Source organism: Sitodiplosis mosellana, unplaced genomic scaffold, assembly GCF_009176505.1.
Source record: "Sitodiplosis mosellana isolate CC-2019 unplaced genomic scaffold, AAFC_SMos_1.0 Smas_scaffold_2, whole genome shotgun sequence".
Taxonomy (NCBI): Eukaryota; Metazoa; Arthropoda; class Insecta; order Diptera; family Cecidomyiidae; genus Sitodiplosis; species Sitodiplosis mosellana.
This window is the reverse complement of record NW_022595245.1, coordinates 4,982,185-5,006,323: the sequence shown is the minus strand read 5'-3', so window position 1 is coordinate 5,006,323 and position 24,139 is coordinate 4,982,185. Positions and strand designations below refer to the sequence as shown.

Here is a 24,139-nt window from a genome sequence, read left to right as displayed (position 1 = left end):
ATTTGGTGTTTGCATGGGATTTTTACCTCTTCTCTTCACTCTTTTTCTTATCGGTCTGGATTATGTCACTCTTCTTATCGATGTCATCATACTTTCGATCTGATCAAATTCCACTTTCTTCGTTGACAATGAAAACACAACCTTCATAACTTTTCTTATTGATCTGTTTATTTATTTCAATGTATCATACAATCGGTTTTGTTTGTTGTTTTCTTAATCATCTTTCACTTATACATAATGACAGTAGTTGATCGTTTATGTTTGTTTCTCTTTATTTTTATACAATTTCTTCGATTGGAACTGTAAATTGGTTGAAGATTTGCTGTTGTGTGGCAAAATTGTGAGATTTGCATAATATATTCCAAATAAGTGTTTAATTTGACATTTTGTTGTTCATTCTCTTTGTTTGTTATCTCCCTTTTTATGAATATTGTCGATGATGCGAAAAAAGATGAGCGAACATTCTAACGTTCGAGACAAATTAAAAATAGACTAAGACGAGAGAAAAACAAACTTAGGGCAATGTGGATAATGGCGAGATTTAGATTTTAAGAAAACGTTTCTTTTTTGATTTATCACGCATTCTGTACAAATTAAAACTGACTGATCTTAATGAATAAAACACTACTGTGCTAACTAAAATCTATTTAAACTAAACGAAAATGATTCGATTTGATCTTAATGTTAAAAAGTAGTAAACCGCTTCGGTAGAGCGGGAAAAACAAAATCAAGTAGTAAGTTAACTTATAGTTTGAATGTATAAGTGGTGTGTGTGTGCGTTTGTGACTCCACAACTGCGTCACCGAAGTTGAGGAAGAAATTGACGGCGATATTTTATTTTGTTAGTTTAGATTTGCAGTCACTTTTGGATGATATGTTAAGAATCATCAGAATATTTCGTTTTATTTCATGCTTTCCCTTCATTTGTATGCCGTTGCGGTTGCTGTTATTGTTGTTGGAACAATTACAAATTGACTATATAAAAAAAGACTACGGTGTGTGTCACATTGCTCATTCGATTCTATGTGTGTGTCTTTGTCTCTCTAATCTCTAGATTTAAATTCAGCAATTTCGATTTGATATAAACTTGATGAAAATTGATATGGCGAGAAATTAATGTTGACATTGAACACGGGAAAGCATTTTTGAATCTACAACCGACTTTTTTTGTTGTTGTTGTTGTTGTTGTTGTGGTGCACAATTGTTCAGCAAAAGCTGTTTTAGCGGACTTGAGTTGAGACCGTTTTTGACGAAATTTTTTTCTCTCCAAAATTTAATCTTAGATGAAGAATGACTCTGAAAATGATTAGCAAAGTTCCGATTGTTGGTACAGGGGGAAAATGTTGTTCCGAAAAGGAGGGAAATTTTGGTAGAATGAGCAACAACCAAAATTAGAACATGCGATTTTTTTGTTGAAGCGAAGCAGGAAAAAATATCGATAATCGACTATGTTAACCAACGTTTGAGCGCGATCCACGCTATTATGCTATTGTATACATATACACTTTGTCACATGGTTTTCAACTTTCTATAGATTTCAATTTTTTTTCTGGGTTTTTTATAAGTAAATCATTTCATCCATTTTCGATTATTCTTAAATCACGATTTCAACAATTTGGGTTTTGCTTACGAAGATAATACAGAATTCATCCACTTAAATGTCTAAATTAAACTAGCAATTCTTAGATTGGTAAATGATGTTTTCTTTTGTGTGTGTGTTTTAAGTTCCGATTTCATACGAAGCAAATTCAATCGGGGAAAAAAAATTCTGAAGAAAAAGATTCCATTTTTGACCTTCAAAGGTAATATGAAACGTTCAATGAGACTCTGTCCGTTTGGCAGACGATGTCTATAATTTAGATTTCTTTTTCTGCGTTCCATACATTTATTTCACTCATCAAAGCTAATTTACTTAAGCTACGGGCAAAATATCGATAGAGATGCTAGTGTTGTGTTTTCTTTTATACATGTTTCTCTTTAAGTCTTATTCAAATTTGCATTTTTAATTTTTACATGACCATTCTTTGCTAACACTTAATCCACTCTCAAGTCTGAGTTTCGCTACAAGCATTGTTGTGTTCATTTTGGTATTGATATAACAACAGAAAAAATAAGTCGGTGACTGGAAACAGAAGTTGAAAGTTATTGTATTGGAGTTTTGAACATTTGGAAGACTATTGCTTAACTGAAATGTAACAAAAGGTGTTTGTGTTGTATCTTTTTTTGGTTGATGGAACTGTGTTTTTGTCTTGTGTTTGTTTTTGTTTGCGTAAAAAAATTATGTGTGACTCAGTCATTCAATTTCCTGGCTTCATTCATTCCAAAAATTGTTTAATTGCAAAAAATTTGTGGCCATTTTGGCGAACGAAAAAATTGACATAATTGTTATTACACGTATAATTCCTCCTAAATCTGAAATCTCTCACATCATTTCATTTATTAGATTAACCACAAGTAATATCGAATCCTAGGGGGAAAGAACGACTTGACGTATTTGCCATATTTACGTCCATTTGCAAGCATTTGCATAGCGATCCTCTATGTTATTGTTGTTGTCTTCATGTTGCTTCGTCTCGTTCGTAGTGAGCAGTGCTTGCTGAGTGATACATCTTCTAGCATTCGTTTGTTGTATTTGCACGCATTTGCACGTTTTGTTAGGCATTGGCAATATTTCCATGTTATCTTTGAATTTGTGTCATTCTTTCCCCCTAGATCGAATCCACGTCCAATAACTGGAAATTGATATCCATTGGAACTGGAAATGGGCTTACAACTAAAGTTTATTATACTAAATTTTTTCTTTAATTATTTCCTCAGCAACAAACAGTCGGTTTTATTTTAATATGGCTAATGAGTTTAATAATAATTACTAATGGTTTTGTTTGTTTGTTTTTTTTTACAGTGCTATCAAATAAACGGAGCGTAAAGTTTGCTCCGTGTCGATGGCATTCAACACCATCGTCATGCTTGAAATTCATGTGATTGTTCTGTGTCTCTAGTTGAGTCTTAGAGTTAATAGTTTAGTTTAGTAGTCGTTTGCTAGTCCAAATAAAATCTAACTTAGAATATAGAATTCCATAAGTGTTTTTTTTTGTTTCTCTTGTTGAGTGCAACACATACGAGTGTACACTGCTTGGCTTCTTCATATAGTGTATAAATGTTGTTAGCTGGCAAAGTCTAGGTAGTAGTCGAATTTTGGGTTTTTTTAGTGGGTAAAAATTAATTTTAAATTCGAGGCATTCACTTCGCTCTAGTTTTGCAAAACGGTTTAGAAATTGTGTGGCCTAGGACATTTACACAAATCAATTGGCATAGTGATCGAACGATCCCAGATATTCCAATGCGGCCCGGTAACAGAACTGATATTGATCCTGTGAACATGAGAAATTGAACAATTTTAGATGCTATTCATGAATATTGAGCACACAGTCACTATGTATATATTATAGATGAAAATTAGGAGAAAGAAATGCATTTTTGTTGAAAATTGAACCGTACCTCTGTTTGCACCATAGCCGGTCGTTGTGATCGAAGAATTCGAACCGTTTGGAAAACATCTAAAACACCCTCATACTGCATACGCTCCAAAACAATGCTCAATGATATGAACACGCCAGTTCTACCTACGCCCGCACTACAGTGCACGGTGATTGGCCCATCTTGACCGAATTGCTCCTTTGTCTTATGCACTTGACCTATGAAATCGATGAATCCTTCACCAGATTTCGGCACACCTATGGAAGATAAGTTTATATCATGAATATTTGAGTGGTGTGAAGGTTGTACAATTTGACGAATTCAATTGACGATTTAATGAATCAAAAAGGGAACAATTACGGAATTCGCTAACACCAAACATAGAGCTAGCGAATAGAATTGAAACAAAATGAAGTTTCTTACCTTGTTCAGGCCATTCGCAGTACACAAACTGACGTATTGTTCGAGAGGAACCATCTCTAGCATCAGTTACCTAAAGGTTTTAAACATTTTTTTTTTGTTAACGAATTTTATATTTTACTCGTGAAATTCTAAAAATTCACTTTTATGATTATTTTTCGAACTTTTAAATCTTTGAAGACAAGATTCAAAAAATTCATAAGAAGAAACGATGTATCTGTTCCAAAGGCTCACCTTAAATTCTCTTAATTTGTATTGCGGCATATTATACTCGGCAATTGGATCAACAACATAATATTGATATCGAACGCTTCGTTCGTGTGGCCAATACTGGAAGCACTTTTCCTGTGACAAATCGCATTTTTTTTATTAATAATTTTGATTTAAATTCCATATGAAATATTTTTATTATTTCAATGTCCATTAAAATTGCAATAAAAACTTACTCTTCCCATTTCCTTGAGTTTTGTCAACATAACAACAATGGTTGAATTGTGTTCCCAAAGCATTCGCCAGAAATCTTCGGCCGTGTCTTGAAGCGGCCCTTGTGCAGCAATATAAGCGCTTCTATATCGGTATCCGTCGATGAAGCTGGCATTGATGTAATCACTGCCTTCAACACCACGAATCGGCGCCAAACATACTCGACTCGATTCGTACGGCAGAATATGAACTAGTCGATTTTTGTGCTTGTTGCACGGCAAATTGGCCGCAACAAATCGCATCGAATCGGCCTTCACATTTGCCAATTTCTTAAATTCCATTTCCATGCCTGTGATATTCTCCCCTGGTTCGGTTTGCATCAATTTCTGTATGTGATTATGTAAATTACGTGCTGGAAAACGAATGATGAAAGGAAAAAGAAATTGAATTTATTTTTTTAATATCATTGAGGGCATTGAAACAATATCACCAAAGTAAACCAGAGCAAACCAAATGAAAAATCGAATTTTTGGCTATTACCTGGAACTTCAGTGCTACCACAAATGATTGCTTCGAGTATTGCGTCATGTATGAAAATATATTGGTCTTCGGTTTGTACCTACATTTCAAAAAGATTGAGAAAATGATTTAAAATTCGAAAGTCTTTCAACGGCACAAAATTCCAAAAATGATGCAGCGAATGACACCTACCATATAGTTTCTTTGCGCACGCAAGCACGTGACATGACCGTAAATATCAATCGTTTTCTCGTGCTTCATGCGTTCAAGCATTGAATCGATCACAATGTAACAGCCAGTTCGACCGACACCAGCCGAACAATGCACAACAATTGGACCGGCGTCTGGTGTTGACAACGAACGACATCTGCGTAGGAATTGTAAAAATGGTGCCGGATGATCGGGAACCTAGAAGAAAATCATGGATTAAAATGTGTCGTCTTTGACAGGGATGAAATTAAGTCATTCAAATACATTAACTAAACCAAATGTTTCAAATATTTGTGAAAAAAAAAATCAAAATCGAAATCAAAATTCAATAAAAATTTAAAATAAAATGAAAAAAAGTAAATCGCGGTCAACTTACCCCATGATCTGGCCAAGCCGTAAATTGCAACTGTTTAATTTCACGGCGTTCAATGCTGCCCTGCCTTGAAATTTGGAATGTTCGTATGCAGTATGTGGCCAGCTCCTGTGTTTCTGTAATTGTAACCGTCATTTGATCATATGTTTCAGATCCACGTGTCGGCCAGTATTGATCGCACTTGATTCGTGCACGGTCCTCCAATCGTGTCATCATGACGATCATATTCGTACGTAATTCCCAGCACATGCGCCAAAAATCAGCGCAAGTGTCTTGCAACGGACCTTGTGTAGCAACGTATGCATTGTGTTTGCGATAACCATCACAATAATTTGCATTGATATAATCCGAGCCGGCTTTGCCTTCCATTGACTGCAAAATCACTCTGCTGTGATCATATGCAGTGACATTAGCATAGCGATTTTTCGGTTTATTAGATTCATTATTCGAATGATCCCACATAAACTGTTGACCGGGTTCAATGCTTTCGTACTCTTGTGAGAATTTCAAGTTGTCGTTGGATTTCAGGCGTTCCAAGTGATTGGCAAAGTCTGAAATGGTGATAGGTGGATGGCTGACCATGCCCGGTGTTTGGAAGTTAAGACGTCGCATATCAACTGGATCGGTTGGTGCTGGTCCGGCTCCTAAATCTGCTGCCATCAATGGTCGTGTCACTGCTGATTGATCGGGTGCTTTGCAAGGTTGACGACGTCGTTTCATAACATAGAATGCAACTAAACATGTACACATAACGATCGCTAGCAACATTGGGCCAATTATCCACACCATCTCCGGTTCATCCTTATTCTTATTCACCGATACTTCAATGTCATGTGGTAAATTTGGATTTGGACGATTCGGTGCTTCGCCGGGTGGTGCCTCACGCATATTAAGAGACAAAAATTCGGAGAATGGACTCGATGTGTACAAATGTTTTTGTGGTGTGTCAACAACAGCTCGAACGAAAATGCGGTAGCGTTTATCTTTTTCCAATTTTTTATTGGTGAAATTGTGTTGAGTTTCACCTGAGCCCAAATGGAATGTGTATGGGATGCCTCGTTGTGGGAATTTTGCTGCAATATATGGGTTATTTGGTCGATCGGATTTTCCAGGCTGTGGCAAAATTTCATCGTTCAAAAATTGATCTGGATTCTTGTGCGCATTTGACTTATCCTCCGGCACGACAACGAGATAATAATGCGAAATTGGGCCATATTCCTCCGATGCTTGTGGTAAAATCACTTGAATCTCCTCACCATTGACAACGCCATAGAAATCGGGTTTGACCATTGGTTGTGGTGCAGCCATTTGTGTTGTTACTGTTATCTTCGTTGGTGGACGATATGAATTATCATTCGGAATTGCACTCACATTTACATTATACGTTGTGAATGGTGACAGTTCACCAATCATATGGCTTCGAATGTGATGTTTCAGCATAATTTCTCGGCGTTGAATATTCTGCGTTTGTGTTATTCCTTGACTGTCGACAAATTCCTTAACGGCATCAAAACTGATCTTGTAGCTAATCGGATTCAATCGAATCGGAGGCGACCAACTTAGTGACATCGAATGGGTGCTTACATCATAGGCGCGCAAATTCAATGGAACATCTTCTGGTTTTACTTTCACCGTAATTTTCTCGCTCAATCGTCCCAGGCCATTTTTGAATCGAGCCGCAATCGCAATTGCATACTGGGCGAATTTCTCAAGATTCACCAAATCAGCGGACTCTGTGACGCCAACCGTTTTTGTTTGCCATTCATCCAAGTCTTCGATAGCGGTCATTGTGTAGAAGATTTGATAGCCCAATAACTTGCCTCGCGATGGAACTGCTTCCCACCAAACTTCAACGGTTTGTTCCGATGTGGCCACAGCTTGAACAGTCATTGGTGCACGACCCATGTCACGTTCGGTTTCGATGATTCTCTTCTCGCTAAATGGTCCGGCGCCTTGTTTTGTGTGAGCACGAATGCGGAATACATATTCGGTATTTTCTTCCAAATTAGTAAAAACTGCTTTGCGACTCGTTGTATTGCGTTCAGTGCCTAGGCCATGATCGATCTTCTTATGGAATTGTACGTCATATCGCGTAATTTTACCGTTGCTATGCTCTCTGGTTGGTGGATCCCAAGTGATGCACAAGACGTCCGGAGTTTGGAATCGAACGGAAATATTGGCGGGTGATCCATTTGGTACGCCTTCGGGTGTTTCCAAGTATTTCACCGTTTCTTGACCAATTCCAATGTGATTCATGCCAGCAACACGAAACTCGTACTGCACTCCACGATCCAAATCCTTGATTTTCTTCACCGTTGAGTGCTGCCCGTTCAAAACTTCCTCGTGGAATTTCTCGTCTTTTATTCCCCAACGCAAACGATAGCCACGCAATTCACCATAGGTTTGATTTGGTCGTTCCCATTCCAATTCAATTGAGACAGTCGGATCGCGTTCCAATATTTTGATATTCATCACCGGACGAACGGGTACACCGCCTGGTGTTTTTGCAATTATTGCCGGGCTACGATCACCATCACCTTTTCGGGTTAATGCCGCCACTTGGACGGAATATTTGGTATCCGGTTGTAAACCACTCACATTATACTCCAGAGCATCGGTTACATCGAATTTCAAAGGTTCGTTGAGGAAATTGCGACCCTGATCATGGGAGAGATATTCATTAAACATTTGGGAATCATAAAGGAAATTGAATTAATTTCTTTTTCATTTTTCATCAACTAATTTTACTAAACGATCAAACGGTGAGTCAAACATTTTATATGCAAATGATCAACACCTAGCAAAAATTGACTTAAAAAATCAACTCTTCGACTTTGCATTCAAACACAAACCTCTTCTTTCGTTTCCTGAACGTGAATGTGATAGCCCATAATGATGCCGTTGCGATCTTTTTCCTGCGGTGGTTTCCAAATCACATGAAGCGTTGTCGAATTAATGGCATTAACTCGAACATCTTGTGGTTCACCAGGCACTGTTACGTCGAAATAAAAACCCATTTCGATTAGAATCTATTTTTAAGTGTGTGTTTTTTTGAAATCAACAAAAAAAATTGCTTAAAACACAAAATTCTATCGATTTGTTTGACTTTTCTCTATATTCAGTTTGTCTAGTGTATACAACTCTGTTTCTCCTATCTAACGACAAGTGAAAAAAAAATAACAACAGAAAATCAGGTTAGTTTGTTAAACAGAAGATAGATTTTCTTTGTGTTGTTCCTACAAATTGAAACAGTGAACATCACAAATCGACCTCATCATCAACCTTGTGTGATTTAAACCCTACATCTCTGTACATTGACGACACCTAACTCGTGTTTGTGCAATATTTTTTTTTCAAGTTGTTGCTACACATTTGAATACCAAATCGTGAATTTGTCACAACCCTTTTTAAACAGAAAATAAAGAAGAAAACACTATTCGAGTGCCAGACGATGACTCAAAAGATTATTTGGTTTTTTGTTATTTTTGTTGTTGTTGTTAATTAGAAAATCAAACAAAAAGTCCGGTAAGCTTCCATTTTTGAATGCAAGAAAAAAGATTGGTTTTTTATGATTAATTAAGAAAGAAAGAAATATCGGAAAGAAAAAGAGACAAAAAATCCTCAGCAGGTTGCATGTTGAAGAGAAAGAAAATATAAAGAAAGAAATGCACAAAGAAAATATTTTTCGGTTTTAATTGTAAAGACAAAAAATTATTTAAATGATAAATTGTTTGAAATTAGTAATATTTTGCAGGAAAAGCCATCTTCATTCAACTCCAACGCATATTTGAATGCTGAAAACAATTATCACTAATTTGAAGGAAAAAAAACTAAGAAAAATCCTAGAAAATTGAGAAATAAATTTGATTGAAAAATGAACAAAAATATGAAAAAAATTCCATAAAAATGGTTAAATATCGAGAAAAAAATATAAAAATCATTTTGAAGAATTCTGAAGATAATTAAAAAGTCTTAAATTGATGAACAAAATTTAAAATCATTAAAAAACGATTGATCGAATTGCGAAAAAAGTGATGAATAAATATTCAATTTTTTTTTTCTAGAAGCAGCAAAATCCAAAAACAACCAGACAAATCAAAAATGTCGTGTGAAATTCCAATTTCCACGATGCAAAAAATGCAACAAAAAACAACTCTGGACCAATGTATTGTGTCCATGAGTAAGGAAAAAATCAAAATAAAATCACACGCACACAACAAAAATCAAAAATAGATCATTGTATGGTGTCATTTTTGGAAAAAAGGTCATCTAAATGGTTTTAATTAATGTTTGGTTTACGTCTCGGTACTCACTCTTAACGTCTGTTTCGTAAATGTTTTGATTTAAATTGAAATCGTTATGGTTTTTTTAGTTAGTTTTGTGTGTGTGGTTTTTTTTTTAAATCCGTTTTTGTTCATGAAAAAAATCGTGTGTCGGAGGAGTGAATGCGAAGCCCATGCAATACGCGAACACGCGTGTGGCGCGGCGCGGCGCACACAACAATACACAAAAATGCAAAAAATATCGTATTGGTTGTTGGCGCAATGGCGACGATTAACCGATGTGCAGAAAATCAGTTGACGCAGATACAAAAAAGAGCAAACAAACGAAAAAAAAGAACAAATCAGATGAATGAGACCATTGAAATCAGATTGATCTATGTTATAAAATTAATTTTATCAATGAATTGTGTCTAAAAGGTTTTGGTTTTATGTTGAGAGTTGATTTTCCATCGGTATCGCATCCTCCTGTGATATAAAGTCATCTTGAATGTAATTTATCAAAAATAAATGGTATCAAAAATCAAAATTTTCCATTTTTATGGTGATGGCAAAGGGCTTTGTTTGCAAAAACAAACAAAAAAACATCGAATTACTAAGATGATGATGATGAAGTACGAAAACAAATTGAAACGGAACAAAAAAGTGATGATTAACACGAGATGAACGGATTGAAATGAGACAGTTTTAATTTCAAGACTTGCACACATTTTTTAGTATTTTTCCTAGCGCTTTTTCAAACACAAAAAAAAATTGTCGTGCTTCCATTTCTGGGGGGATTCAAAGTACCGCACAGAAAAAGAAAAGAATATGATTGATCGCATAAAAACACAAAAAATTCTAAGTCGGAATTCGGCGTATTCTATTGGTCTGAAACGAAAAAAATGTTTAGTACATTTTCGGTTTTTGCTCACACAGTCACGAAATGAGCCATTTCCGCGAATTTTTCTTTAATCGGACAAGCTTTCTCGTTCTCTTTAAGAATTTTTCTGAAAATGCTACTTTCGGGTCTTTGAAGATGGGATTTTCTTGTATTTTCGATCATCTTTTTAATGTTTTTCTAAATTTGTTATAAGAAATATTTTGTTCAACCGTTTTAATGTTTGATTCTTTCATATAATTGCGAACAAAAAATTATAGGTTGTGACCATTCATGCAGGGAGAAAATGCGTTGCCAGAAATAAGCTTAAAATGCAATTAATGTTTCAATACAATTTTAAGCGGTTTAATATTTAATTGTATTAACACGATTAGTTAAGGTAAAATAAACCAAGGATACCACTTTGAAAATATTTCAAAATATTGTAAAAGCCCATTTCAACAATATAAGCCATGACATTCAACAATGAATCCTTATTTGTTGTAACAAACAAAATATTGGTAAAAACCAAAAAAATTCTGTCAATAAGACAGGCTATGGTTTCCAAATCACATCGCCAATACTTGGCGACGTCAATAAATACAAATACATCGAACGTTTCCTCAATGTCATTCCATGAAAATGGCTCATTTCTTGCTGTCTGTTAACCTGGCAATAAATCGTTTTGGTTCTTCATGCATGAAGCCAACAAAAAAAAGTAAAGAATGACAGTCTAACCATGAAAAAGTCCGGTTTCATGTTTGAATCGATGGATGTCTTAAAGGAAATGATAAGTGTTGTGAGTATATCGTAGTTAATCATAGCCTGTGGTTGGTATTCAAATGTATAAAATCTTGTTCCCTGTCCCTGAGTACCTCCGAACAAAAAAGCCCTATCAAATCTGTATCAAATAAGTATGGCACCTTTCGAACAAACGCTTCGGTTTTCAAATAATCGTTTACCATTCATTCATTCAACGTTGAACAACTCAGTTCAGAATGTAACAACTTAAATAAAAACGGAACACAAACGGAAAACACAAACATGAATTTGATTATTTGTTTCATCAGTTTCGTGGAAATATTGTATTCATTTTGGTTTTTTTTCTTCATTTTTTTTCCATTGTATTTTTTCGGTGGTTTTCTGATTGATTCCATGCCCATTCACACGTTTCGATACCTGACTAAATAATTGAACAACAATTATGAATAATAATATGGATAAATCTCTCGCTCTCGCATTCGATGCAATCTCTTGGTTTTGGAATTTGCGTGCGCACGGCCAATCGAAAAGTTGATTCATCCGTTTTCGTTTTTTTCAGCTCTTTGTCTATCACTTGAATTGAATAACAAACGAATTTTTCTAAGGAAAAACGTATCGAAATGATAAACAGATTGGTGCAGATAACACAAAACAATAAACCATAAAGTGTGTCAATCATAATTTTGTGTGGTGCTTTTCATTTATTATAAAAACGTTGCACATAACAATAAACTAGAGAATAATTTGGATAATTTTTTTTTTGGTTGTTTCATTGGCACAAATTGAGCGATATGCATTCGATAAATTTTAATTGGTGCTTCTTTGTTCTTTGATTGTGCGTTTGCGTTTGTCAAATGACACAATTCCGATTGATATCTAATTGAATTTGGTGCATTTCAGTGCGTTTGAACAACGTGAAACAAAAACAAATTGACTGCTTCAAAAGGTGAATTGGTGCATGTGAATTGCTCTATCAGTAAGTGCACGGTTTTATAATAAAGTGCAATCAAAAATAAATTTCAAGTGCATTGTTCCAAAAGATAACTTGATTTTAGGCTACTAAATTGGTGCCGTTGATTTAAAATACAAAACCAAACTAAAGAAGAAAAAAAATCGAAGGAAAAAACACTCAGAGTTTTTCTTGAAAATCTAAAATAAATGTCCCCTGCAAAATTTATAGTTTTTTTTTGTGTGTGAATCTGTTTGATTTGTTCGATTATTCTTTATAGAAACAACTACGATAAATAGGTGCTCGGTGTGTGTATGTGTGAAAAACAAAACAAAATTATGTGCAATTTATTTAAAATACTGTCAAATCTTGGTGCCCTTGTTTGGAAAATAAAATTCTTCTTAGTGTTGGTGGTCTTAATTCTAATTCGAGCTTTTATTTTGGTGATGTGTGTGCGAGAATGGGTTTTGTGTGCGAAAAGTGCTAAAGCAAATTTTCGGTGGATTTTTTTTACGTATTGTGATGCATTTTAGGGATAGTGATTCAGGGATTTGAAATGAGAGGAAAATGACCACGAAATTGTTTTAACTCGGGCAATCTCCTCGTTACGCGCAACAAAAATCGACGCGTTCTCAAAAAACGAAATATGTGCCGAAAAAAATGACCAGGTGCAAACAAAAACTCAAAAAGTGCAACGAACTGCTCAAAATCCGTATATCCAACGAGTCTCAAAATTCTTCAACGAGTCTCAGAATTTTTGGAAAACGAGCCTTATAAGACTCAATTGTATGCAATTATTTTCCAACAAAGTCTTAAACATGTCGAAATTCCACTCAAAACCGCATCAAAAGGACGTATTACTTTGCATTCATTGAATACTTATACAAAAATCAAGGCGTATTCCAATGAATAAAATGCAATGACATCGACATTGAGATGAAATTCGATTTTGTGTTGAAATTTCGATGAAGCGCTTCATCAGACAGTTCTAAGATTTTGTTGAACAAATTTGGGAAAACTCGGCTGGATATTAAGGTGGCATATTCATTTAATAAGAGCATTGAAAAAAAAAACTGAAATCGAATGCCAAAAATTGAAGCAAAATCAAAAAGCCGACTTCAATACTCGAAAAAGTATGTCTGTGCGTTAGGTGTGTGCGTTTCAATCGTAATAATATTTAAAGAAAAACATGCACTATTTCTTTTGCATTGACTTATTTAGACAGCCTCAGTGTTAATGATTACTATTTAAAGAACTACTACGCAATTCAAACAAGTGAAAATAAAATTGCGAAAATTTAGTGAAAAACTAAGTTCATACCAAAAAACGGTGCGGTGCTTGAAATTCGATTGAAAAATTGTGATAAATGAATAAAAATAAGTTGTATAAAAGAAGTTTGCAAAATTTCTTTGGGATTGGATAAATGGGATTTAATTGCGCAACGAAATAAATCCCAGAATATTGCATATGCTTTTCGGATAAGATCGTGCTGAATGGAAATCTATCTCTCTAAATGATGGTCAGCAGAAGAGAAAAAGTAAATAGATTTGAATCGTAGCAGCTGGCATTAAATGTGTTCCATTCATTCATTGATAAACAAACATATCTGTTGACAAAAATCATCCGTTGACACAATTTCGCTTTATATCCATGCACGTTGTAGCTTGAAAATTGGTTCAAAATAGAGACGAAATGCGACCGAGCGTTTTATTTATGAGCTCAACAGATAAGCTTCAGTCAACAGAGATATTTATGCATATAAATTTGGTTAAAAAAAAACGAACGAAATAAAAAAAACCTGGTGCACAATATTGTGCTTATCTTATTGCAATAATATTAAAAGCGGATGAAACACGTTCAATTTACTTGATGGAAATACTAAAGCAAACCCCTTTATGGCTATCGTTATGCGTGCTTTTTCTCTCAAAATTTACTACTTGGCAGCGCATCCCTCGAGGCCTCGTTATAAAAGCTCAAACAGAATTGACAAAAAAAAAACATTTATGCACATTTGGTGGCCCAAAAAGTATGTTAAATACAGATTAAATGATAATGCTGCCATTTTATAATTGCATGGCTGAATGAAGCGAAAAAACTATGCTATCTGGTTATCTGTGTACACAAATGCAGAAAATATTTTTTTTTTTTTTATATAAAAACATAAAGAGTTTCGCGCATTTTCCGAAATAATTCCGAGTAAATAATTCAACGGAATCAACCTCATTTTTGTTGAATTTTTGTACATTAGCATTTCCATCAAGTATTCCTTTGATCAGTATGCACAACTTACATGCTTCAATTGTGCAGTGTGTGGTGGGTTTTCGAACAACACAGAGCTACATTTAATGCCAACATTTATATATATAAAGCAAAAATCTCACGATTGCATCATTCCCCGAAAAACATATGCGGTTTGCATTCAACAGCTTACATTTATTAATGAAAATATGTTTTACCAGCAGATCTTCGTTTTTCACAGTGTGAATTGGCTGTTTGTGTGGGAAAAATGAAGATCCACATTGTAACGATTAACTGTTACAACAGTTTGATTGTATACTGAAAATTGAGTCGAAATGAAAATTGACGAGCATTCTGCATGGCGTGAGTAATTCGACCGAGTTTTTGTATAGTGCGGCATTCAAACCGGTCTGAAGTTCAGACTCAGATTCTGAACTCGTGAACTATATTCATTTCAATATGTTTTATTTTATTTAACAATGCCAAGCTCTGGCTGAATGAAGCAGAGGTTTGGTCGGAAAAGAGTACGAGAACTGTTGCAATGATTGATTATTTCTAGCCTCGTTAAAAACCTGGCTACTCCTATAGCATCCGTCTGTTTTAATAAAGAATTATTTTTTCGTTTATTTTACACGCAGCGTGAACTTTCGAACGCAAAATATCTCATTTTAATGTAAAATGCTCGACGTCGACTCGAATTCCAATCTCTGGAACACTCCAAAACGACAAATGAGTCGTGGCTATTCCAGTGATTGAAATATTTAAAATAAACAGAGAAATAGATGTCATAAAAAAGGTATTTGAATAAATTGATTTTTTTATCTTCAAAAAATTTGATAAATTGTGTGTTTTAAAAAAAATGTGTATGGTTTTAGACGTCAAAAATGTATTTGTCCAGATCCATTTGGTTTGCTACCTGTAAAAAAATGCTCAAAAAATTGGCTCAAAAATGGTGTCACCATTCATGTGAAATAAATGGATGAAAATATTCAAAAAAAATTATGTTTCATCAAAAAAAAAATGTGTAAGGAGTGTGTGTGTGGAATGTTGTAGGTGTTGAATGATTTGTGGGCATATCCGGCACTCACACTCACAATACATTCGCTGAATACATTTAAAGCGTAACTTTAATACATCCCCATTGAATGCTTTGAAATTGTGATGCTATTGCCGCCTACAAATTGCCAACACACAATTCGGGTTGCATATTTTCATATAGCTTCAAGTGGCTCCTTTCGTTCAATCGCTCGCTTCTTTGTTTTTTTGTCTCATTCGAGTAGTTAGTAAGTGTTATTTTTTTTGGTTAGTAATTGTTTTTAGATTTTTTGGTTATCGTTTTTGTTTGTTTTGTTTGATGTGTGTTTTTTTTTTGTTTGGTTTTTATATATGTTACATACCGTCCTCAAGTGTTCGTACAACGATTGGATATGATCGTGGTCCATCACCGATACGTGTGCCAGCTAATACCCAAATCTTATAATCGGTCCATCGTTTCAATTCGTCCAAAATGATTTCGGTGACATTGAGTGTCGTGACCGATGCCTCGCTATCGGACAGACCATTTTCCACGAGGAATAATTTGAAGTAAACAATTTTACCATTTGATCGTTCAGCTGGTGGCGGTTGCCACGATACAGCTATCGTTGTCGGGCTGGTTGCTTCTGCGCTGATATTAGTTGGCGGTGCACCCGGCACTAATTTTTCAGTCGAATCCAATCACATTTTATACATGTATACATATTATCAACGATTATTTTCGGGTGCATTCGGTATAATTTTTGTTTTTTGTTTTTCATTTGGTTTTGTCATCAAAATTGTTTGTGTGTGTTGTTGTAATTTTGATAATTGTCGTTTTTGGTCCATGTGTATGTGTTTGTGTATGTTTTGGGCATGTGTGATTGTGTGTATGTGTTGTTGTTGTTGTTGTGTGCGTGTATGTAAATTGATGTTTAATTTTGTTTATACCGAGTGTAAATGTGTGTTGAATTAAATCAAATCAAAACACACACACAAAACCAAAATAAAATCAAGCGCAAAAACATAAAAATGAAAAGAAAAAAAAGAGAAAAAAAGCAATTAGTGAATTTAAATTTGAAAATAAAAAATGTATGCTTGAAATGGAAATAAAGCTAAAATAAACACGTCAAATTTATTTGGTAAATTTAAGCACGGAACCATTTTCCGTAAAAATTGAAGCAAAAAAAATGATAAAGCATTGAAATGAAAACTGAAAAATAAATCACTCGAAATAAAACAAGAGTCAAAATGTTAAATAAATGAACGAAAAGCAAGGATAAACTCCAGAACAAATCATATTGGAATAAAATGTGTGTTTCCTGTGAAAAAAAGCATATCTTCAAAAGTTCCATTCTGTGAATGGAGCAAATCAATTGAATAGAAGAAATTGGCATTTACCGTTGGCTTCATTATCAATCATAAAATCCCGTTTTATTTTTCGGATTGAATGAATAAAGTGTGTTTTTTGTATTGGAATTCGGTTTGTTTGTATATTTTTTTTTCGTTTTTTTTTTGTTTCAAATGGAGAAAGAGTATATTCAAATGAGAATGAGGGGGGGAGAAAGAGTTGTAAATATTTTCGATAATTTTCAATTATTATTATTTATTGCAACGTTTGATGCGTTGAAGTGTAGATTAAATGTAAATATTTATTTGGACAGAAAAAAAATGTGCTATTTTTACTTGGTGCGAAAAAAATTTGCCAAAAAAATTGTGTGCGTTTGCTCATTGTTGCTTCTTTATTTTTTATACAGACAAAAACAAATTGTGATTGTGAAATACACAACACCAAAAACCAAATGTTTTTTTATTTCGTAATAAAATCGATTTTCTTTTTGAGTGCGATTTTCCGTACGTTTTCTGTACGAAATATTACAAAAAGAAACGAACAAACCGAAAAAATAGAGTATATGTTTTGTTACGGTGGTGGTGGTAGTGGTGGTGGTGTACTCGCAAAAATGTGTTCAACTAAAATGAAAACCAACCAACGGAAAAAAACCAACAAAAAAAAAACATTTGAGTGCGAAATACGTGTTGCTCTTCAACTGTGTGGATACAAAAGTGTGTGAGTGCATAGTAGCATATCAAAAAGGTGCGATGGTGCTCCAAATATATAAAACGTGTATTTATATTTATATTTATTTATATGAACGTAAAAACAAAAACAAAAATGAATAAAGGTGTGGTGAATAACATCGAAAACATTTTAATTGTTCTTTTGCTCTTGCTTGTTGTTGAATCGAATATCGGAAAAATTGAATTGAAAACCAAAAAAATGTGAACAAAAATAAACACTCAATAGTTTGAAGCATGCAATTCGTTTGTTTTCACAAATGAAGAAAAAAAACACACAAATTTCTCTCTCGCTCTCTCGGTTAAATAAAACGGTAGAAAACCAAAATCATCAAACTCTTCACACCAAACAATTTCACTCAAAATATAGGCTTTTCTCTGTGAGTACTCTGGTAGAAAACACACACACGAAAAAAAATCATTGATGAAAAAGGAAAAATTCAATAAAAAAAAATACACTCAAAAAGCACACACACACAGAAAGCATGGGTAGCCTTTTAGAGCCAAACACTGTTTGGATTGGCCCAAACAGTTACCAAAAGTACACTTAAAACTGAAGGAGTTTGGAATAAAACTCAAAACAACTCACACAATTGCTGATTTTAACAATAAACTCTCTCGTGCGTCGGTTTCGCGACGATGTTATACAGAAAAACGGAAACATAAACATCAACAATGGAATCAATCAAAAAATTCCGCTCAAACCCAATAATGTGATTCAAATCCAACTGATTTTCCAAATAAAATCAAGAAAATACTTAAACTAAAAACAGAAGAAAAAGAATACACAACTGAATCGATTGTCACACATACGCGTTAACGAAATAGAACTCAAGACGACTCAAGTGGAAGTAATATTCACTTGACACACACACACACATGTGTGTGTGTGATTAGAGACGTCGATTTGCGATTTTTCACATTCAATGCTCCAGTGAATCGGAACAAATTGATTCAATCGATATATCAATTGCAATCAAACGGCAGTTGCATCTCAATCGCAATTGAATCAATTTATTAGATGTATCACAGTGCAACAAATCTTCACTCATTCATTTCTACTCACACATTCACACACATTTGCATCGAATGGTTTTCGATATGTGTCACTCGGTGCATTTTTCCCATCCAACCAAAAGCAAACAACAGTCATTAATTGACTTTGATACACAAAATGAAAAGAAAACCAAAAATCAACTGCTTTTTTTCTTGTCTCTTGTTGTTGTTTTTTTCCAAAGCATTTCTCTCGTGAAATCACTCATACAGAAATGCACACTCAACAGCCACTCAAAATCAGACACAATGTAACACACCAAATTGCTTTTTTTTTGTTCGTCTGTGGTGCACAACCACAGATATGGATATGTGAGCACTCTCAAACTGTGATTTAACACACACTTCAGTTGTTCCGCATCAGAATGTCCTTTCGCAATACGCTTTGATGCCCACGCGTTTATTCAACGATATTTCATTAACATTGACTCTGTGTTTTTTTTTCTCTTTCAAAAAGTTTCGTTTCTCAAAAATTTTGGTTGTTTTTTTCTCTCGAAAAATTCCATTTTCAAAAATTCATACGACAAAAAATGCGTCTTCTCCACAAAAATCCTTCATATTTTTTTTTTTCATTCAAAAATCTTCATCCTTTTTTTTTGTATTAAATCCAAAAATCAATTGATTCCCAAAAAAACCTAACTCTATGAACTTTCGCGCCGTAAAAAAACAAGTTTTAAGAATAGAAAATGGTAATGTGATTGCTTACCGTATTGTTTGGTTCGAACTGGAATTGGTGGTGTTGTTGCACCTTCGCCGCGTTGCGATCGAGCTGCCAACCATATATAGTACAGTGTGTCCGGATACAAACCCGTCAATTTATATGATTCAGTATTTGCGATGCGTCTAGAATTTTAAAGGGAAAAATCATAATTCGCAAACGAAGCGTTCGCACGAATGGATGGAACGAAGCAAAAATGGATAATTGGAGAGATGTCATTGCAAGAAATGTTGAAAATTGTATTTAAATAGATAATCATCTGGGATAATGGTTATAAAGTGTTTCTGTGTTGAAACTGTCGAATCGCTATTAGCAACTGGCAATAAAAAGCCAGCGAGGTAGAGAGATAGGGAAAAAACATGAAAACTTACTTGTGATGCGCTTCATTTGCATACGTATCATTCCAATACAGTTCATATTGAACGATATTTTCATTGGAATGAATTGGTTTCGACCATTGTAGCACCACATCGGTTTCTCCAATATCGGTCGCACGGAAATTGCTTGGCTGTGACGGAACACCTGATTTTGTTTACCCATCAAAATGGAGCGAGCAAAGTGTGTGTGTGTGTGTGTGGTTGATTTTTTGTTGTTGTTTCATTTTTTCCCATCATATTCAGAAGTGAAAATTCAATTGGAAGTTCCCCCGAGGATGTCGATGCAAATCGACAATATTGTCCAAGTTATGTCGAAAAGTTGATCATCGAAGCGGCATTCAATGGTTGTGTTGCATTTGTGAATATGAAATAAAATCATATTTAGTTATTGTCATTCAAATTGGTTTGAATGGTGCTTGTTGGGGTGGTTGTTTGTTTCGTGAGTGTGTCAATTCAACAAGAACAACAGAAAACATAATGAAATTCATCTATACGGACCTTGTTGGGTTTTCACTTTAACTGGATTCGACATTGGACCGGCCCCCATCGATGTGAACGCCTGTACACGTACTGTGTAAATGGCGAGCGGTGTTAATTCGGATATTGTTGTTAATTCGCTATTGTCGACCATTTGCGAGTCCCAAGACGCTTCTGGCTGATTTGGATTCGTTGTATAATAGACTTTGTAGCCCTGTAATCGAATTAAAAAATCGCATCGTTACATTCGACACACATACTAAATCATTCCTTCTGGTTTTGGTGTTGACTGGCGCGAACATTTGCCCGAAATTGGTCAACGCGAAGAAAAAAATTGGAAAATTCACTTCGAAAAAGCCATAACTTCATTGTTCAATACAAAAAACATTGAAAAACTCATATTGCGAGGCGAATTCGCTTGATATTTGCCATTTCGATACACCCAATCCGACATACTTTGAAAATGTTCGAAAAAAGGTTTTTTCTGAGCAAAATTCATCTTCTCATCCAATGAGCGGCAAAAGACTTGCATAGAGCGAAATAAAAGGCGCTAATCCAAAATCCATATATTCTGGCCAAAACTTTGGCCAAATTCCATTCCGGTCAAACAGCAAGCACAAGGAAGTTGGTCGAAGAAACGTACGGTCTTCCTTGAAAACATGCTATTCACCGCAATTTTCATAAGTTTCTTTAAATACACTTTGAAAGTTGTATAATTATTGGGCAACATTCGGGTAACAATAATAAGTGACAACGATGCATGGTAAAGGCAGGACAGGAAGAATAGAACGGCAACAGTTTGTAAGATGCGAAAGTTTTCGTTGCGAGATGAAGAGAATGTTCTGCCTGGATATGGATTCATATTTCTCCATATATACGAACTGCATCATCATTCACAAAGTCGGCAGACGAACGGATTGGAATGGAACGAAGAAGCGACACGCACACATCGAATAGGATTTCAACGTTGAAGCCATTTCTCTTCGAAATATTAGCTTTTATTAGGCTATTATTTTCTCTATTGGTTATTATATTCCTGAATAATAATGCTGAGGGGATCGGTTTTTGCATGACCGGATATTACATTGAATGGCTTTCCATTAGGATACAAAAGACGTTAAACATTATGTTGTACACAGTTTCAGAACTTTCGCATCTTCTTCGATCGGATTCTTCGGTCGGATCGTTGGTCTTGGACGTTCTAGGCAACAGAAACATGTCTACACTAATTAAAGTAAATGTTGATGTTTGCTTTTCCAATCCTTGTGCTTGTTTTTTTCTTCTTTTCCTCTGGCTCTGTGCATAGCTAGCCTAATTGAACTACACATGTTCAAGAAAATCGATTCTCATTTGCAAAGTATGTCGATTCATTAAAAAGTTTAAAGTTTTCGTCGGCATTCTTGCTTCAACTTACAGTAACTTGTCCATTGGGCGTCTCTGGTGGTTCCCAAGTTATCATCATCATGGACGAACTCAATGGTCGCACTTGAACATTCCTTGGTGCACTTTCCATTTCTGTAAGAAAATTATTTGGCAAAAAAAAACCGAATAGATTAACAACCAAAACTAAAACAGATTTAATCGAGCAATCGCATGATTTAATGGGATTACACACAAAAATTTATAGCAAATTTTCAAATTCGTGACACTTACTGGCACCTCCATTTATCGAATCATCTTCAGTTGGTTAATTTTTTTTATTTTTAGTTATGTACATTTATGTGGTGAGGTTTCGTGTGAATTTCGATTTTAGAGTTTGTGTATGTTTTTTTTGTTTTGTTTTGGGTGGATGTCAGTTTTGGATTTGTTATTTTGTGGATTAGTTTCAATACACACACACACAAATACAAAACAGCAAATGACGAAGATTGTGTGACAAACGCAATTTACATGTAGTGTGATTTGTTTTTGATTAGATTTTTGTTTTTTTTATATTTGATTGGTTGTGATATATAGTTAGTGATAGGTAGTGGCGGTGGCGGTGGTGATGTTATACATACAAATCGAAAGCATGAAAATAGACATGAAAAAGGTATTAGAGAGTTAAAAGCAATTTTCTTCTCTTGAAACAAAAAAAAAACAAATAAACAAATATGTAACAATATTGTTATGACGTAAAGAAAAAGAAATTGTATTCGGGCAATTCTTTGACACAGTTTTCCCGTTGTTTATCGTTGTTCGAAACTCAAATATTCAAACCGAAGAAAAAGCGGCGCGAAAGTAACAAAGGCGCGAAAGTAAGTAAGTAAGTTTTGAGAATAGTCTTTTTCTCTTTTGACCATTTTGAGCGGAAAGTAGCGCGAAACAATGGCAGTTAACAGGAATTGAACGAAGTAATTGTGAGAACTAAGAATTTTGTTTCGGAAGCTTTCAACGTTGCTCGTTCATCAAAAAAAATTCTTAAAAGAAAAAATGAAAAAATTACATTTTTCGACATAATGAAGTAAATTTTACGCGCATTTGAACTTAGTGAACTAGCATCGAGACTCGATGATAAAAATGAACGATACAAAGTATGTCGATACAAAGTGTCTCGTTATACAGAAAAGGGAGTCTCAATACAGAGTGTTGCCGAAAAACATGCAGTCGAAATGTAGGACGAGAATGAAGTATTGAAGTATACTTCATTACATTATACGATACGTATTGATGAGAAAAAAGCATTCAAAAAAAAAGTCGAAAATTTTCGTCAAAAAGCAAAAACTTTGCTGCAAAATCGCAAAGGATTTCTTCGAAAAATGTCGAACATCTCTCAAAGAATACGAATGACAGAGAAAAACGAACGAAAAAAAAATTAAACGGCCAATAAATAGTTTTGTTTTCAAATTTCGAGTACAATGTTTGACTTACAATGACGGTTATATGTGATTTTGATTGCAGACAACGTGAAACGCGGTTGCAAATAACGATTATTATGTTACAATCGGGCGAACAAGATGACGCAGCAGCAATTCATTACGATGAAATAGTAGAGAAATAAGGAGTTTTTTTTCGGTTATATTGATGTACAATTAGATGTTTACAGTATTAAATGGTTGAACGGCGATTTTTTTCAAAATTTCATTTCAAGAGAATAAAAACGGCTTTGGTACACAAACACAAGGTGAAAATGGGTTTAAAACGCAAACAAAACGCAAACAAAACGCAAACAGAACGCAAACAGAACGCAAACAACGAACAAAAAAAGTAACGAACGTAGAAACAAAGAAGTCTCACGATCACAAGTGAATAATGTTCACGCTTGTTGCGGATTCTATTGAAGGAGCACAAAAACAATTTAAATGATACACAATGGCAATTAATGGATGAAAGAAAATCATATCCCCAACTGAAGATAATGTTACATTTTATTCGTCTAAGAAATAGGCAAAAGAAAAATCTCGATGTCATTTCTCGCGTGATATGAAACAAAGAAAGTTCATTTTCTCCACCAACACAGAAGAAAGTGGAAGGGATTGTTGGGCGAAAATGAATTTTCTTCTTTTAAGCATCGAAATGAGAAATGGTGTAAACGCGCGCACGCGACCGATTGTGAGAAAGAATTTTGTTTGCATTTGGAAATGTTTGTCTTTTTTTTGTTCTTAAGTCAAAAGAATGAAAAGAATAGAGAAAGAGAAATGAAAATTAAATCGTGAAAACGTGAACTCAAATAAACCAATTAAAGAGTATATGCGAAGCCGAGTTCATGACACAATTTATACAATTCATTGTGTTCGGGCGAATAAATAAAAAAAAGCGGTTCTTACCTGTTTCACCGGTGGTCGTGGTGGCTGGAATGGATGGCGGTCCACGTCCGATATTATTCACAGCAATCACATAAAACTCATATTCCGTGTATGGGCTGAGCGCACGCACCACATAAAACATTGTTATAATGCCGCTAATCTCGCTAAATGCCTGCGCGTTCCAACGAG

General features: G+C 34.8%; 1 protein-coding gene across 11 annotated transcripts in view; it reads right to left on the bottom strand.

Moving 5' to 3' along the window:
* Positions 1-150: 150 nt before the first annotated feature.
* Positions 151-24,139, bottom strand: part of LOC129565296 (tyrosine-protein phosphatase Lar) — a 396,243-nt gene continuing 372,254 nt past the window's right edge. For 6 of the 11 annotated variants that reach the window (XM_055440021.1, XM_055440015.1, XM_055440016.1 and 3 more), the window contains 16 exons: positions 23,972-24,122; positions 21,879-21,902; positions 21,640-21,740; positions 20,247-20,439; positions 19,743-19,893; positions 19,360-19,496; positions 15,908-16,204; positions 8,275-8,414; positions 5,426-8,080; positions 5,032-5,247; positions 4,861-4,939; positions 4,344-4,732; positions 4,132-4,242; positions 3,901-3,970; positions 3,499-3,734; positions 151-3,371 (listed from right to left, as the gene is read on the bottom strand). In XM_055440021.1, the coding sequence (XP_055295996.1) occupies positions 3,303-3,371; positions 3,499-3,734; positions 3,901-3,970; positions 4,132-4,242; positions 4,344-4,732; positions 4,861-4,939; positions 5,032-5,247; positions 5,426-8,080; positions 8,275-8,414; positions 15,908-16,204; positions 19,360-19,496; positions 19,743-19,893; positions 20,247-20,439; positions 21,640-21,740; positions 21,879-21,902; positions 23,972-24,122 (5,019 nt within the window). In that variant the 3' untranslated portion in view covers positions 151-3,302. The remainder of the gene's footprint in view (positions 3,372-3,498; positions 3,735-3,900; positions 3,971-4,131; positions 4,243-4,343; positions 4,733-4,860; positions 4,940-5,031; positions 5,248-5,425; positions 8,081-8,274; positions 8,415-15,907; positions 16,205-19,359; positions 19,497-19,742; positions 19,894-20,246; positions 20,440-21,639; positions 21,741-21,878; positions 21,903-23,971; positions 24,123-24,139) is intronic. The other 5 variants (XM_055440018.1, XM_055440022.1, XM_055440024.1 and 2 more) reach the window with 3 other exon arrangements.